The following is an 18005-nucleotide window of genomic DNA, read 5'->3' on the forward strand; positions in this document are numbered from 1 at the left end:
CGCAACGTGAGTTTACCTGTTTTTCGTCGGCCCAGTTGCTTAATAATTATTTCTAAATATTTATTTAATGCCGTCAATTTTGTTGCTGGACGTGTTTTCTTGAAGTGAACATCATTCGAGACAAAATTGTGAATTGTTTGTAATCTTGGTTTTTCGACAATTTTCGACTTACTGGCGTTCATTTTACCTTTTGACTGCTAGATCGCAATGCTATGTGCGGTATACGCTTCGCGTCTGTGTTTTCTCGCCCTAATGAAAATTGCTCTATGAATTGAACTGAAATTTCTTGACAAGTAAAAAGTATTTCAAACTGTTTTTCCTTCACAAGTTTTTTCATAAGATTTGAACCAAAAAATAATAATTTATTTAGTTTTTTTTCTCCATAAAACCTCTCAGATGCTAATTTTAAATAGATGTCTGAGGAAGAACAAACAACTGGAGGGAGAGATGCAGTTTTATCGACTGTTTATTCCAAGGTTTGAGTTTAAGTTCAAGGTTTCAGTCTGAGAAAAGAGCTGCTCGCCAATTTTTACGGCACTTTCTTTTACTTCATTTACGCTCAGTTTTTACTAGAGTTAATTTTTGCTATAAATAGATAACTGCTGTTTTTCAATATCAACTCGATTACTTCGCTCTTGAGATGCAGTTTTTGAAACAGTCGGAAAGGAATGGTTTTAAAATGGAAGGTTTTAAGGGAGTATATTTTTCTAGGTATGAAATGTAAGATTTTACAGCGTAAACAGCCGTTTTGTGAGTTCTTCTTTTGTTAGTTCTTCAAATTTCCTCACATGGAATCTTCGTAAAAAACAGTCAGTTCGTCGAGAAACGCGATGCGCTTGTAGTACTCTCGGTCTCTCTCGTTCGGCTCCTGCTCTTCGGACGGGAGTGCCTCGTTAAGTTCGCTCGCTTCGTCTTTCAACTCGAGGGAGAGTCGCGACGCACAGTCACGGGTCGCTGGATGATGCGGACCGAGTATCTGTCGGCGGATCAGCCATGTTCGTCGGAAGCATTCGTACGCGTTTTGACTTTCAGATTGAAGTTTGAAAAATACGCCCAAGTTTTTGTAGATTCGAGCCATCAGAAACGTAAACTCGCCGTATGTTTCTCGGCATAGATTGCGTGCATGAAGCAGCAAAATGAGGCTCTCGGTTTGAGCCGTGTCCAACCGTCTGAGGATGAGAAGCGCTTCGGTCATTTTTGCCTCAGCGCGAAGTCCGTTGTCGCCGATGTTGTCACAGATCTCATATGCCTCGGTCAAACTCTTCTGAGCATCTTCAATAACATCTTCATCCCTTAATACCAAAAAACTTACTGGAAAGTAGTTTAGAAGTTATTCAATCTGTATCAATAGCATCTTATGTTTGCTTGCGAAAATTAAGATTCCAAAACTGCAAAAATTCGAAAATCAACTCTCAAAAATCCGCAAGTTATGCGCTTAAAAATCGATATTGATATGTATATTTGTTTGCAAATAGAAGGATATAGGACCCGTGAATTTTTCTGGGCATTAGCAAAGGTAGTAAGCAATGTCCAAATGGCCACCTACTGTTATGCGGTCTGCATCATTTTAAGGTTATGTAAAAGGTTTCAGGTTTAAATGGTTGCTTGTGTTGTCAATTTAGAAGTTTTTAGAATATTCGAAGTTTGTGTTCACTACATTCAGCCTAAGTTTTTGGTCAGACATTGGTCCTTGTTATTTGCAAGGTTTGCGAAGAACTACTTCGTCTCTGTGATTTTATTTGTTGTTGAGTTAAAATGAAGTTTGTGAATTTCTTATCTGGATTTGGATTTCCTTTCTGGAATTCTATATCGATATTTACCTGTCTCCCTTGAGCATGACCTGGAAGGCATAAGCCTTCATGATGAGCAACTTGCACAGCTTTGGAAGTGACAGAAGAATACTCTCTTCTTTCTTGTTCTTCTCAATGACGTCATCGCATATTTTCACTACCTTTTTGTACTTTTTCTTCACACCTTCCTAAAGTTTGAAAAACTCTCATTACAAAATTGATTTGGCAAATAACATTACTCCTAATCTGATAAAATATTGAAAGTCGAGTCCATTCTAAGAATCAAGAATCAATAGTTATTGTCAGATAACTATTTGGTTTTTTCTTCAATTTTTCACAATTTTAACTGAACATTGGCTAATTTCTAGCCTTTGTATGCTATTTACTTGTGCTTAAGACGAACTTCAAATGTCAGAAACCACCAAAAACTCTGACAATTTTCTCGACAATAAATAAGGTTTTTAGAGATTTTCAACTTTTTGACCAAACAAAGCATTTGGTTTCCCTTTGGTTTGAAAACGGAGAAGGAGCATTTTTTCTCCTATCACATAATAATGAATTTTGTCAATGAAGTACTTTAATTGAGAAAAATTCATTAGCACTTTTGTCAATTTTGCTTTAATAATCATAATCAATGATGTATTGTGGCTCCCTGATTCGACCATTTCCCAACAGTGAGAGGACAATGGATTAAGAGTGCGATTTCTTATCCAGTTTCCGGTACTTCAGAGCTCGCATAAACCTTATTGAAGGATATATCACTCAACCCAGTTCGATAATTAATTGGTACCTGATTTCGCGTGGAAAACAAGAAGAAAAAACTAAAACACACCCTAATACAAATTTCCTCCCCATTTTCAATCGTCGGAACAAAAAGATGGCCGGTTACTGTGCAAGTAGCACAGAATGTTCCGACCATAGTCTTACACAAATACAACAAAAAACGTTTTTCAAATTATAGACATATTTTTCCTGCGTGTTGTGATAAAAGGATCTCAACGAAAAGCTACAGTTTAGGCATATTTGATAGTCATAGTAAAATAAGCATATTAGTAAACAATTATTGTGGAAAGTTCTTTAGAAAAACAAAAACAAATCAAGAAAAAAAATTTCAAAATACTTCTGTTTTTTAGCAGTTTTTTTGAGTTTTTGTCAATTTTGTTTCCAAAAAGGCGCTAAAATACTAAAAAAAACTAACTTTAGTCGAAATAAACTAAGTGTTTACCGCCTAAATTAAGCAATTGTAAGCCTTTAGGCTAATAAAAAAACTGATGTAAGCCTGCTCGCTCACTCGAAATTAGCGGTTTCCCACCGGTTTTTCTCGACACTGGCAAAATTTTTTGAAAAATTTTAATTTCCTTCAACTCATGATAAAATAAGCTCTAATGATGTATCACTGAATCCAGTCCGATGATTATTTGTGGCACCTAATTTTGCGTGGAAAACAAAAAAACTAAAACACCCGAAAACAACGTTCCTCTCCATTTTCAATGGTCGGAACAAACAGCGACAATTGGTTGCAAGGCAATTGGTCACATGGCGAGGTTTTTTTGACTGGAAGTTCCGCGAAACATTGCATATCGAGTCCCAAACCAGCTAAGGCATGCCTTTTTGTTGCTGTGCATTGCTTAATCAATTTGAATTAGTTGCACAAGTATTCGTCGCTTTTCCAAATACTATGAATTGTCGCCTGCTATGAATAATGAAAATTGCTACAAATGCTACAAATTGTCGCTTTTTCAAATGCTACGAGTTGCCGGTTTTTCAAATGCTAAGACACTTCGCTTGCTACCAATTGTCGTTTGCGACGAATTGTAGCCTCACGGTTATTAAACGGTGCCTCACGGTTCATAAACTGAAGGAAAAAAAGGTTTCTTTTCAGAAGGCAAAGAACTTATTTCAGACTCTTACATTGGTTGCGATTAGGGTTGCTCTTTTTTTTTTAATTTGTTCAGACTCAAATTTATAAATTTATTTTTTCGCGGCTTGACTTTTAATTTCTTTTTAGGTTCAGTTTCTTTTTTTTGTTAAAAGGAAGGTAAACTCCACAATCGAACAGCAAAACTATAAAGGTTACCAAAAACGTGATTGAATATTAGTTTCGAAAATGGGGTATTTGAATTTCTGATTTCTCAGCGAAACAAAAAGATCGCCTATTTATCCAGTTTTCTAAAACTGGGTTGTATTTGTTATCAAAAACGTGCCAATCATAAATTTAGAGAGCTTTATGGCCATGAATTTCTTTCTTGGAAATTTGTCTGTTGGCTATGTTTTCAATTATTGGTCAACTTTTCAAGTGCGGCTTTCAAGTGCAGGCTTTTTTTCTAAATTTTTTCATTCTCAATCATATGAATGGTTTTCTAATGGTTTAAAAGCATAAAATTTTTAGCCGACAATTCGCAACATGCTAAAATTCGTAACAATAGATTAAATGGCGATCTAATTCACTTGCAGTATACCTCTCGAGCCAAATGTTAGCGAAGCAGAGCGAATCGGAGCCTGTTGCGAATTGTTGCTCTACCGATAATTATAATCTATGGTTTTACTTAAAACTGAAATAGTTTTTTTTTCGGTTTTTCGTAATTGTTTTTTTTTTGAAAAGATAAATTTGGTCGATATGTTTTGTTCGCATTCTCAGCGCTGAGTTACTCTTGTTTGATACCCGTTTACTTAAATGCATACTTTTGTTTATTACGATGCCAGTTATTTCAAAGTTCTTACATTCACTTTTTTTGATTCCCAGTTTGTCCATTCTGCCAGCACAGAAAGACCCTCCCAGATTGAAATCTTTAAACTGTTGTTCTTGGCGAACACCAGAAGCACTTTCATCTCCAGTTCTTTTGACTCATTTTCCTCGAAACTTATCGCTTTTTTGATGAAAAACTTCGCTTGTTCATACGAACCCGCATCGCACAGAACCATCGCAGCTTCATGCAAGCATTCGGCTTTTAACGAGTCGCACATTTCTTGGTCGTGTAAAACAATATTTGCTTGCTTTTTCACGGTTTGAATTATTTTGTCGAAACTGGCCTTAGAAAGAGAAGCCCAAAATTTGGCGGAATCTGCCGGGTTGGTGCCAGTGCTAATGATTCTATCATCGTACAAATCCTTGACTAGCTTCCATTCGATTACGTCTTCCTTAGAAGTGAATCTTTCAGTTATATTTGACAAAGATTTCTTGAACGTATCGGTCAATTCTTCTGTTGTTGGAAGCTTCACGTTAGCCAAAGAATGTTTCCTGATTCCCAAGCACTTCAGCAGTTTTCTCTCGTGACCAGTTTTCAGACCCAATTTCTTAACATCGGATGCAGTCATTTCGAGGACTATGTCCAAAAATTGGAACCCGTTTTCGAACAGAGCTTTTGTGACTTGTTTCGGAAGCTTGTTTTTAGTGAGCCAATCGGCTAAATCATCGTCGCAGTACAAATTAGTCATGCTTGTCGGCATGGATCCCAGACTCTGAAACTCCGACTTTTGGATCATGTCGGGGTGAACAATTCTTTCGACTAACTGACTCGCTCGCAAGTCTTCGGCTAATTTATCCACTTCCCCGACGTATACTATTCTGCACTTCGGACACGGGAAGGATGAGTCATCGCCGTTTTTTTGTTGCCACTCTTCGAGACATGATTTGCAGAATGTGTGGTTACAGGGCATGAGTCGTGGGTCATCATACATGTCCTGACATATCTCGCAAGTGACGAAGTCCTGGAACATCCGACGTTGTGGATCCAAAGGTTCATTCAGCTCACATCCCTCCATTTCCGCTATTATGCAGTCTGATTTGTTCACGATCAGCCGGAATATCTCATCCCAGCTCTGTCGCTCGTCTGCAAAACAACAACCACACAATTTAATAACAATTACTACATTGCTGTCAAAAACTCATGATATCAATTGGAACATTCGTTTTTGCTCTCAAAGATTTACAAAATAGCAGTTACTAAAATCGACTGAAACTCAATTGTTTCTGCTCCTACTCTAACTTAGCTCATGTGACTGATAAAAAGAACAAATAAGTTATGATTTTTAATGAAAACTATAACTTCAGTAAATTTTGTAACTTTTTCTCTAGCCTTTTTGAACAACTTAATAGCTGCTAAAACACTCTGAGTTTCAAATAATTCTACTTATACAAAAATGAAAATTCAAGGGGCCAGAACATTAGTTTGGTAAATGTTATTCTCAAATGAATAAATTTTGTTCAGTGAGTTCTATAATTCTGAAAACTATTTATGGAAATTTTCTGATGATAAATTTCTTAATATGATGAAAATGATAATTCTTAAACAAGTAAAATTTTAGTCACTTGACTTAAAATATGGTTTGAAAGTTTGGTCGGTTGTAGGAATCTTTCGTACTTTTAACCAGACAGTGGAAGTTGGATGTTATGCAGTGTGCTGTGGGGTATATTTGGGGGTCAATCCAGTGGAAGCCTCCGATCACGATAGGAATGAATTGGGGGGAGCCTTTCTTGTTAAACACAGAATAGGCACAGTTGAACTCAGATCTACACTCGCCACTGTTCGCCCAATTCTCATCCAGAAACACGACCATCACTTTGCAGTTGGCCGCGTTCGAAATGATCGATTGTCGGAAGTCTCCGCCGGCCGACATCTCAGAACATATGAAAACTGAATTGCGACGAAGTGTTACAATAGGTGGTACATTTCAGACCTAATTAATCTTTTTCTGGTGTATTAAACAACTGAATTGATGAATTGATCATTTGCGAAAAATGACAGAAAATTTTGGATTCTGAGTGTAAATTTTCTTGAAAGTTTTGAGCAGTCGACCCAAATTTTAAATTCCAGTTGGAATCGAGTGATGTATTATATTTGTTATTTTTGTTGTTCGTGTTGGAAGAAGAATTTCACGAATTTTTTTTTCAGTATTCACGAACGCCATGAATACGGGCTGGGAGAATTATTGAAATCTTATTTGACAGGCAGCAACCAACTTGTCATGGTGGGAGAAAAAAGTCCAAATTAGAATTGGTTAATTGAGGACTTACACAGGGATCAGTTTTAGCACCATTATTCTTCCAACCCTTGAAAATGGGGAGGAGCATTATATTCGGGTGTGTTTTAGTATTTTTTACGCAAAATCAGGTACCACAAATAATTATCGGACTGGGTTGAGTGATAAACTGTATTAACGACTTTTCAGGCGTGATTCCAACGACCTTAGAAACTTTAAAATAAGTTCTCAGTGTCGCAAAAAACCGATTTTAAGTTTGATTTTTGTCTTTTTTCGAGCGAGTGAAGCAATCGAGTATCAATAGTCATATGAAAATATACTTTTATTAATCCTTTAGTCTGAAAAAATTTATATTTACCAAAAAAAACTTTGTTTTGAATGTAAAATTTTGTGCTTCGGTGTCATTAAAAAGTTCCAAAAAAATATATTTTGTGCAAAGATATTGGAAAATAAGTTTGAATTTCTTTTGAGTATTTATTATTTTTTCTTTTTTCGATTATCATTTTTTAGAAAAAAAATTGTCAATTTTGTCTATTTCACAAAGTTTCTACGCATTTTAATAACTCTCGAATCCCACGTCGAGCTAAATACGACTTAAATGTTCAGAAAGGAATAGAAAATATACCTTTTTCAGTGTTTAGTTTTTTTTTTTCAACATGGTCGCTACGATCTGTGCTACTTGCACAGCAACCGGCTGTCCTCTTTATTCATTTTGTATTAAAAAGACAAGTTCAATGTATTTCAAAACAAAAAAGATAATAATGTTTGCTGATAATACAACCTTTTATACTCCAATTTTCTCTGTTTTAGAACACATGAGAAAAAAAGTTGAAGATGTGTCTAACAAAAGTGAATTTAAACAAAACACAGTCATACTATGTAAATTCTCTCAAGCATCGAGGGATCCAGATTTAGCTCTAAGATGATATACATTTCAAAATTAGAACTAAAAACTTGGGCAATACTTTGGATGAAAAATTAGCATAAAAAACCGCTTTCATTGAAACAAAAGGCAAAACACTTCTTCAATTAGTAGGAAAGATGTATTAATTTAAGAAGTTTTTCAACACAAAAGTAAGTTGCCTCTGTACGAAGCTCACGTTGAGAGTATGACAGAATGGAGTTTACTTAGAAAATAAGTTAATTAGAATCCTTTTTACGAGGCAAATCTGAAGAAAGCGTGCGCGAGTTATGAATTCGGCATAGTCTGTACTCATTAAAAGACTTACACGTTCATGAACCGACGGAATTACCTAGTGAAGTCTGAAGAGAAACATACGGTTGAAAGATAGAACAAAATTATATCATTTGCTGAAATTTTTATTACAATTAACGAATCGTAAAGTTGAAAATTTCAAAAGTTACAGAGTGAACAAAGGAAGAAAATGCTTGTCAGGAGTATAAAAACACATTTCAACAAGCTCTTTTCTTGGGACGAATTTTTAAAAACATTTTTGTGGATTTGAAGGAAGTACAATTGAAAAACCATCAGCAAAAATTCAGAAAGTTGTATATACTGGATAATAACGAGTTCGGTGATTTTTTTTCGGTAGGTTAAAAATTATGTGTAGACGAAGTTTTAACAATAAGTTAAAGATGTGGAGGCATTGAAAATACAAATAGAAAGACTAATTGTTTTTTTTTCTCTCATACTCTTTATAGACGAGAAACGAAAAATGATTTCAAAGACATCAACTCGAGAGAATAAGTGTTCATACATGAAGCAAAATTATACTTTGTACTTAAAAACTCAAGACAAATAAATAGATTATTATAGTATCGAGGAAAACAATGTTCCGAAATTGTGCTCTTCGAGGCATTTGATCTGCAATTCTTTTTTTCGCAGGTGGTTCAGGTGAAATTTAAACTTGACCGAAAGAAAATACTAAACATTCTCTAAAAAGAAGCTTTTTGCTTTTTCTTATAATTATAACCGGACTATTCTGCCGGCCTAGATTTTTTTGTGATTCTATTTTATCACGGAGTTTATATTCCAGTTTTTAAAGCAAAGATTACTTAACTATGTGAACTATTTGTAGTTTTCAAGTTGAGGTATAAATGAAATTAGTCCAAATTTTTAACTACTTTGAATAAAATGTACCAAAGCTGCTGTAACAGTTCACCCGAATAGTTGCTGGATGTTAAGTGTTCGTGAAGGGACTCTGCTTCCTCGCCTGCCGAAGAGACGCAGTGACTCAGAAACACTTGTTTCGTCGACATTTCCAAAGTATATTCTATTTACTTTGAGTATCAAATATTTCAGATGAACAGGAAAAACCAAATATTTAAGAAGATAAAGTAAAGTTGTTTGCCCCTTGGATATAATGGTGTGACAAATTTTTGCAGCATTCGATTGTTTTTTTTTTCTGAAGAACCAATTATAATATAATTGATAAAGGCAAATACGCAAGGTTTAATTTGTGGGGTAAATTCGCACTTTTTTGCTTTAACATAAGCTTTAACATAAGGAGGAAATAACGAGCAAAGCTTTTTATGTTATCATTGCTTTGGCGTTACCATGCCAATGTTTTTGCGGTTGTTTCTTTCTATATAAATATCGGTTTTAACTACGTCAAGCTTTTCCTGTATGAGAAGACGATTTGACTAAATATAAACAGTATGCACATTGTCTAACTGATCGAAATTTGACCAGAAACAACTGGTCGGAAGAAGAAACCCGACTGCAGTGGGAAGATATTCTGCGAGGCAACATACTCACTTTCAGTCTGAGGGACATATCAAGGTCCAACTATATAGTTGTCGAATTAGGGTCAGACTAGAATAAAAAAGATCGACTATTTTGTACCGGTCTGTGTTGTTTTCGTCTGCTTTGTACAGAAACGGGTCGAGTATGATTTCAATCAACATGGTGGTTTTCGGTCAAAATGTGTTGTTTTGCGTTTGTTCTGATTGTCATAATCTGAGTAATCGTTAATTCAGAGAAATATATTTTGAACAAACTTCTACTAACAATTTAACCATCCAGCAACTATTCGGGTGAATTGTTACAGCAGCTTTGGTACAATTTTCATATCTAGTTTTCTGTGAGTTTGGGTTGATTCGATCGCTTTGAAGGTTTTCGCAATTTTTTCTTTTTCTTGAATGGTGTTTTGTTCTGTTGGTTCTTTTTCTATTGTTATTCTATCGGTTGCTTTTTCTTAACCCATTGAATGTTCTCAAATTGTGTTTCAAATTAAGGCGCCGAGTGTTATTTACACACAATTTTGAATTCTGGAACTCTTCTATCTTTTATATCAGAAAATGATCTGAAAGTAGTGAATTTTCGATTTTGTGGCAATTTTAGTGTTCCGACTTTTGGTCCGACTTTAGTGTTCCGAAGTAAGTGCTAATTTATGCTTGGGTTAGTTTTTTTTATTCAGTCAATATTCGACTTCTTAGCCATGCGTTTTTGAGAGAATATTTTTTATAACTAGCATTTATAGACCAATTAAATGATGGAATATCTCAATAAAATGTTTATAACTAACCAATCATTCCATCTCTAACACTTACACATATTTGTAAGTGCTGAAACTACTTGTAGTTTCAGCACCAGAACAATTTGAATAAAACTTAGAATACAGTTGTTTTCCTTCTGGCAACTAACTCGCATAAACCAGTATACACTAGATCTATTGAGACTAGGAGATACAAGAGTAAGATTAAGATTGGTGTTAGACTAAGAAGTTGCACGAATCTATCCGGCCGAAAATAAGATAGCGTGACGAGCAGACGGTGTACCTTATCTGAAATTACTCTATGAGTACAGTCAATAGAACATAACTCATCTGGTGCGACCAAAAGTCTCGAACAAGACCTTAACTAACTTAGATTTAGAAAAAACTGGTTAAAGAATTAGACAATTGCAAAATTGCAAAAGTGTTAGACAGAATAGATAATTCAATAGAAATGTCTCTACGTCTCAATAAATTTACACCAAATTTTCCAACAAAACCAGAAATACCAGGTATTGAAAGAAGACCAAGATCGTGGCGCGAAAGACAATCAGGAATCGGACCACTCTGCTACATGATAGTACGACGTAAACGGGAACAAACCCTTGTATTTAAAATATTTTATGCAGTAAATTTAAATTTTCATTTACTGACATGAAATTTGAAGTAATCCTTCAACAACCTTCTTGGTGCTAAACCTACTATCTATACAATAACGACTGATAAAAAGAACACAAGTCGTTCCCCCAAAATCTGCAGTAAAATAAAACTTTTTATTAAATAATTTATTAGATACAAAATACAAAAGTTAGTTAGTAAAAAAATCATTGTTAGTTTCATAAATTAACTGATTTTTCTAATCCCAGATTCATCACCTAAAACATAACAGCAACAATTCAAGAAACTAACCTCATCAAAGGTTCATCTCAAAACTTCATCTCAAACTTTCAAGTTAAAAATTGTCAAGGCTTATCCTTGTTTTTGATACTCCACTTTTCTTCAATGAACAGATCATCAAAGCTTCCTTGGATGTATCATTTTAAATTAAACCTAAAATTAAAATTATTTTGTTATTTATCATCAAGGCTTTCCTTGGATCAAACAGAACAATTTTGTTCTCCCCTTCCCATAATTTTAAAAGTGTCTAACGACCTCAAACGTCGATTCACTACCCAACCCTTATCAACGACCCAGGACTAAAAGAAATTTTGAATAAACTAACCATATAAATTAAGCTAAACAGTGAAGAACTTCGGTTACTCATCCTTCACATGAGCCCTTCCTATTAGATGACCCAGGCTAAAACCCTTAACAAATTAGTAAGTCGTAAAATAGTATCTAACGATCTACTTGTGTTCTAATTATACCTGAACCTTGTGGATTGATTTACTATTCTCCAACCCTCAATCACAAAATCACAACCCTTGGGTAAGATTAAGTAGGAAATTCATAGATTAAAACTTGTTCACGAGAGAAAAAATCATTATCACGGGTTGATATACTCTCTCTCTAACCCGTCAACCACGAAAATCTATAACCCAATTTAAGATAACCACACATAAACCGTAAGAAATAACAGTTTAGGAAACTAAAAACTCTAACCCTCAAATATTGCATCCATCATCCTAATCCTTATGTCAAGAGATAACCTAGGTAGCAAACAAACAACCGTATTACATAATTGTTTAATTAAAAACGAAAGATCCGACCTTTTGTTCACACCACACAGACAAACAAAAGGATATATTAGATCAAAAAGACAAACACGAAAAAAGACAACCGTAACAAATCAAAAACAAATTATAAAAAAAAACGATTTTCAAAACGAAGAAACGTAGTCTCTGAATCAGAAACAAACACAAAACAGGAACTTCAAGATTTTAAAGACTCGATAAATAAAAATAACCCAATAGACGACTAAATATGTTTTTCCGACTCAGAAGCCAAAACACCATCGTCAATAAAAGGAAAATGCAAAATAAAAAAGTCATATATTAACAAATCAATACGTCTATATAATTAGAATCAACCAATAAGACATATTGAATGTTACACACTATCAGTTTTAGAAAATAAAACATGATCGAGTTCAACGAAAACTTCGACGATAACGCGATACTCCAATTTTTCAAAAAACCACAAATTGATCCCGCCCGAGGACAAGTACAATTTTGTTACAACTAAATTGCAAACTTATTCGAAAAAGGAAATAGTCAATGTTACAGGAATTTCCTGAAGTAAAAATAAAACGACAAATCATTGACCCCTATCTCAAAGATATATGTAATATCACATCATATTATGGTATATTTACAATCGAAATTACATCACCAAAACCAAAGCAAATAAAACACCAAACACAAAAAGACGATATAGACAAAGAATTCTCAAAAGTTTTTAAAGATTATGTAAAAAATATACAACAACAAAATTCACAAAGAGCAAATTCAATATTCACAAACAATGTATTTTCAATCACCTATAGCTATCTATCTATACTAGAATTAAGAGAAACACAAGGTGACTCACCAACTCAAACATCCCGAAAAACAGCTGTAAGACAAGAAATATGTAATTTCTCAAAATTTTTAAATACAATCCGTGAAAACCTCACTAGAAATGAAATATCACAAAATGTTATCCAAATTTTATCCAATATCCAAACTGCTACTCCACAAATAAATAATATTCATGACTCCGACACAGATTTAGCTGAAAAAATTACTCAAATATTAAATATCTACGCGAAAAACCCAAATTTTAAAGGCAAACCATCATTTAAAAAACGGTGTAACTATGGCCGTAGATATAGATCTACAAAAAATACTAGCATGGTTTATAATTGGTTATTTTGTCCATAGCATTGATCTTATATCATTAGCAAGAAAAAGTTGACTGCTTTTGACTCATTTTCCTCGAAAATTATCGCTTTTTTGATGAAAAACTTCGCATGTTCATACGAACCCGCATCGCACAGAACCATCGCAGCTTCATGCAAGCATTCGGCTTTTAACGAGTCGCACATTTCTTGGTCGTGTAAAACAATATTGGCTTGCTTTTTCACGGTTTGAATTATCTTGTCGAAACTGGCCTTAGAAAGAGAAGCCCAAAATTTGGCGGAATCTGCCGGGTTGGTGCCAGTGCTAATGATTCTATCATCGTACAAATCCTTGACTAGCTTCCATTCGATGTAAAATTTTAGTCACTTGACATAAAAACAGTCGGCGGATTGTAGGAATCTTTCGTGGTTTTAACCAGACAGTGGAAATTGGATGTTATGCAGTGTGCTGTGGGGTATATTTGGGGGTCAATCCAGTGAAAGCTTCCGATCACGATAGGAATGAATTGGGGGGAGCCTTTCTTGTTAAACACAGAATAGGCACAGTTGAACTCAGATCTACACTCGCCACTGTTCGCCCAATTCTCATCCAGAAACACGACCATCACTTTGCAGTTGGCCGCGTTCGAAAAGATCGATTGTCGGAAGTCTCCGCCGGCCGACATCTCAGAACATATGAAAACTGAATTGCGACGAAGTGTTACAATAGGTGGTACATTTCAGACCTAATTAATCTTTTACTGGTGTATTAAACAACTGAATTGATCAATTGATCATTTGCGAAAAATGACAGAAAATTTTGGATTCTGAGTTTAAATTTTTTTGAAAGTTTTGAGCAGTCGACCCAAATTTTAAATTCCAGTTGGAATCGAGTGATGTATTATATTTGTTATTTTTGTTGTTCGTGTTGGAAGAAGAATTTCACGAATTTTTTTTCAGTATTCACGAATGCCATGAATACGGGCTGGGAGAATTATTGAAATCTTATTTGACAGGCAGCAACCAACTTGTCATGGTGGGAGAAAAAAGTCCAAATTAGAATTGGTTAACTGAGGACTTACACAGGGGTCAGTTTTAGCACCATTATTCTTCCGACCCTTGAAAATAGGGAGGAAAATTATATTCGGGTGTTTTAGTTTTTTTGTTTTTTACGCAAAATCAGAAACCAAAAATAATCAACATACTGGGTTGAGTCATAAATTGTATTAAAGACTTTTCAGTCGTGATTCCAAAAAAGTTCACAAAAAAGTTCTCAGTGATAAACTGTATTAAAAGTTTTCAGTCGTGATTCCAACCACATTAGAAACTTTCAAAAAAAGTTCTCACAAAAAATTCTCGTTTGATTTTTGTCTTTTTTCGAGCGAGTAAAGCAATCGAGTAACGATCGTCATATGAAAATTATACTTTTATTAAGCCTTAAGTCTAAAAAAAATTAAATTTACTAAACAAACTTTGTTTTGAGTGTAAAATTCTGCGCCTCGTTGTCAATAAAAAATTCCAAAAAAAAAACGTTTTTTTTTTTGCAAAAAAAAATAGAAAATAAATTTGAACTTCTTTGGAGTATATATTTTTTTCACTTTTTTTCGTTTATCATTTTATAGAAGTTACAAACTGTCGATTGTGTCAATTTCACTTAGTTTCTACGCGTTTGCATAATTGTCAAATCGCACGACGAGCTAAATACGACATTAATGTGCAGAAACGGATCGAAAATGTACATTTTTTAGTGTTTAGTTTTTTTTTCAATATGGTCGCAACATTCTGTGCTACTTCCACAACAACCGGCTGTCCTCTTTATACATTTTTTTTTAAAAAGACCTATTCAATGTATTTCAACACAAAAAAATTCTAATGTTTGCTGATAATACAACCTTTTGTTCTCCAATTTTCTCTGTTTTAGAACACATGAGAAAAGAAGTTGAAGATGTGTCTTATTGGTGTCTAACAAAAGTGAATTTAAATAAAACACAGTCATAATATGTAAATTCTCTCAAGAATCGAGTGATCTACCATTAGCTCTAAGAGGTTATAAAATTGAAAAACAGAAATAAACTTAAACCTTGGGCATTATTTTGGGTGAAAAATTAGCCTAAAAACCGCTTTCGTTGAAACAAAAGGCAAAACTAATTCAATTAGTAGGAAAGATGTATCAATTTATTTAATTTTTTTTAGTAGGTTGCGTTTGTACGAAGCTTACGTTGAGCCAGTATGACAGTATAGAGTTTTAATATATAGCACGTGAGCAAAAACTGATCTCAAAATGTTAGATTACCTAGAAAATAAGTTAATTAGTATCTTTTTACGAAGAAAAAATCTGAAAGCGTGCGCGAGTTACGAAATCGGCATAATCTATACTCAGTTAAAAATTTACACCTTCATGAACTCACCAAATTATTTATTGAAGTATTTAGAGAAACATACGGTTGAAAGTTAGAACAAAATTATATCATGTGCTGAAATCTGTATTACAATTAACGAATCGTAAAGTTGAAGATTTCAAAAGTTACAAAGTAAACAAAGGAAGAAAAGGCTTGTCAGGAGTATAAAAACATTACTCAACAAGCTATTTTCTTGGGACAATTTTTTTAAAACAATTTTGTGGATTTGAAGCATGCACAATTGAAAAATTATCAGCAAAAGTTCCGAAAGTTGTATATACTGGATAATAACGAGTTCGGTGATTTTTTTTCGGCAGGTTAAAAATTATGTGTAGACGAAGTTTTAACAATAAGTTAAAGCTGTGGAGGCATTGAAAATACAAATAGAAAGACTAATTGTTTTTTTTTCTCTCATACTCTTTATAGACTTTATAGAGACAGCTGTAAGACAAGAAATATGTATTTTCTCAAAATTTTTAAATACAATCCGTGAAAACCTCACTAGAAATGAAATATCACAAAATGTTCTCCAAATTTTATCCAATATCCAAACTGCTACTCCACAAATAAATAATATTCATGACTCCGACACAGATTTAGCTGAAAAAATTACTCAAATATTAAATATCTACGCGAAAAACCCAAATTTTAAAGGCAAACCATCATTTAAAAAACGGTGTAACTATGGCCGTAGATATAGATCTACAAAAAATACTAGCATGGTTTATAATTGGTTATTTTGTCCATAGCATTGATCTTATATCATTAGCAAGAAAAAGTTGACTGCTTTTGACTCATTTTCCTCGAAAATTATCGCTTTTTTGATGAAAAACTTCGCATGTTCATACGAACCCGCATCGCACAGAACCATCGCAGCTTCATGCAAGCATTCGGCTTTTAACGAGTCGCACATTTCTTGGTCGTGTAAAACAATATTGGCTTGCTTTTTCACGGTTTGAATTATCTTGTCGAAACTGGCCTTAGAAAGAGAAGCCCAAAATTTGGCGGAATCTGCCGGGTTGGTACCAGTGCTAATGATTCTATCATCGTACAAATCCTTGACTAGCTTCCATTCGATTACGTCTTCCTTAGAAGTGAATCTTTCAGTTATATTTGACAAAGATTTCTTGAAGGTATCGGTCAATTCTTCTGTTGTTGGAAGCTTCACATTAGCCAAAGAATGTTTCCTGATTCCCAAGCACTTCAGCAGTTTTCTCTCATGGCCAGTTTTCAGACCCAATTTCTTAGCATCGGGTGCAGTCATTTCGAGGACTATGTCCAAAAATTGGAACCCGTTTTCGAACAGAGCTTTTGTGACTTGTTTCGGAAGCTTGTTTTTAGTGAGCCAATCGGCTAAATCATCGTCGCAGTACAAATTAGTCATGCTTGTCGGCATGGATCCCAGACTCTGAAACTCCGACTTTTGGATCATGTCGGGGTGAACAATTCTTTCGACTAACTGACTCGCTCGCAAGTTTTCGGCTAATTTATCCACTTCCCCGACGTATACTATTCTGCACTTCGGACACGGGAACAATGAGTCATCGCCGTTTTTTTGTTGCCACTCTTCGAGACATGATTTCCAGAATGTGTGGTTACAGGCATGAGTCGTGGGTCATCGTACATGTCCAGACAGATCTCGCAAGTGACGAAGTCCTGGAACATATTACGTTGTGGATCCAAAGGTTCATTCAGCTCACATCCCTCCATTTCCGCTATTATGCAGTCTGATTTGTTCACGATCAGTCGGAATATCTCATCCCAGCTCTGTCGCTCGTCTGCAAAACAACAACCACACAATTTATTAACAATTACTACTGCCGCCAAAAACTCATGATATCAATTGGAACATTCGTTTTTGCTCTCAAAGAATTACAAAATAGCAGTAACTAAAATGGACTGAAACTCAAATGTTTCTGCTCCTAATCCAACTTAGCTCACGTGACTGATAAAATGACCAAATAAGTTATAATTTTTAATGAAAACTATAACTTCAGTAAATTTTTGTAATTTTTTCTATAACTTTTTTTGAAGTTCTATAACTTTTTTGAACAATTTAATAGCTGCTAAAACACACTGAGTTTCAATTAGTTCTACTTATACAAAAATGAAAATTCTAGTGGCCAGAAAATTATTTTCTTAAATGTTATTCTCAATTGAATAAATTTTGTTCAGTGAGTTCTATAATTCTAAAAACTAATTGTTTTTAGGCTTATGTGAAAACAATATATCAGAATTTTTGTGATGAGAGCTTTCTTAACATGATGAAAAAGATAATTCTTAAGCATGTAAAATTTTAGTCACTTGACATAAAAACAGTCGGCGGATTGTAGGAATCTTTCGTGGTTTTAACCAGACAGTGGAAATTGGATGTTATGCAGTGTGCTGTGGGGTATATTTGGGGGTCAATCCAGTGAAAGCTTCCGATCACGATAGGAATGAATTGGGGGGAGCCTTTCTTGTTAAACACAGAATAGGCACAGTTGAACTCAGATCTACACTCGCCACTGTTCGCCCAATTCTCATCCAGAAACACGACCATCACTTTGCAGTCGGCCGCGTT

General features: G+C 34.6%; 1 protein-coding gene across 1 annotated transcript; it reads right to left on the bottom strand.

The window, feature by feature from the left end:
* Positions 1–674: 674 nt before the first annotated feature.
* Positions 675–9299, bottom strand: LOC134842307 (uncharacterized). Its single transcript, XM_063858581.1, has 5 exons — positions 8894–9299; positions 6152–6424; positions 4512–5620; positions 1821–1978; positions 675–1292 (listed from the first exon to the last, which is right to left on the bottom strand). The coding sequence occupies exons 1-5, from the start codon at positions 8988–8990 to the stop codon at positions 785–787; spliced, it is 2145 nt and encodes a 714-aa protein (XP_063714651.1). The 5' UTR covers positions 8991–9299; the 3' UTR covers positions 675–784.
* Between the last annotated feature and the right edge of the window lie 8706 nt (positions 9300–18005).

This window comes from Symsagittifera roscoffensis, chromosome 3 (assembly GCF_963678635.1).
Source record: "Symsagittifera roscoffensis chromosome 3, txSymRosc1.1, whole genome shotgun sequence".
In the NCBI taxonomy this organism is placed as follows: domain Eukaryota; kingdom Metazoa; phylum Xenacoelomorpha; order Acoela; family Convolutidae; genus Symsagittifera; species Symsagittifera roscoffensis.

Bases quoted from the DNA above. Each gene is read 5' to 3' on its own strand.
- LOC134842307 (XM_063858581.1), bottom strand. From the start codon at position 8,990: ATGTCGACGAAACAAGTGTTTCTGAGTCACTGCGTCTCTTCGGCAGGC. The intron at 6,425-8,893 runs GTGAACTGTTAC...GTCGCAATTCAG, and splicing joins AACATCCAGCAACTATTCGG to TTTTCATATGTTCTGAGATG. The intron at 1,979-4,511 runs GTAAGAACTTTG...TTCAAACTTTAG, and splicing joins GGGAATCAAAAAAAGTGAAT to GAAGGTGTGAAGAAAAAGTA.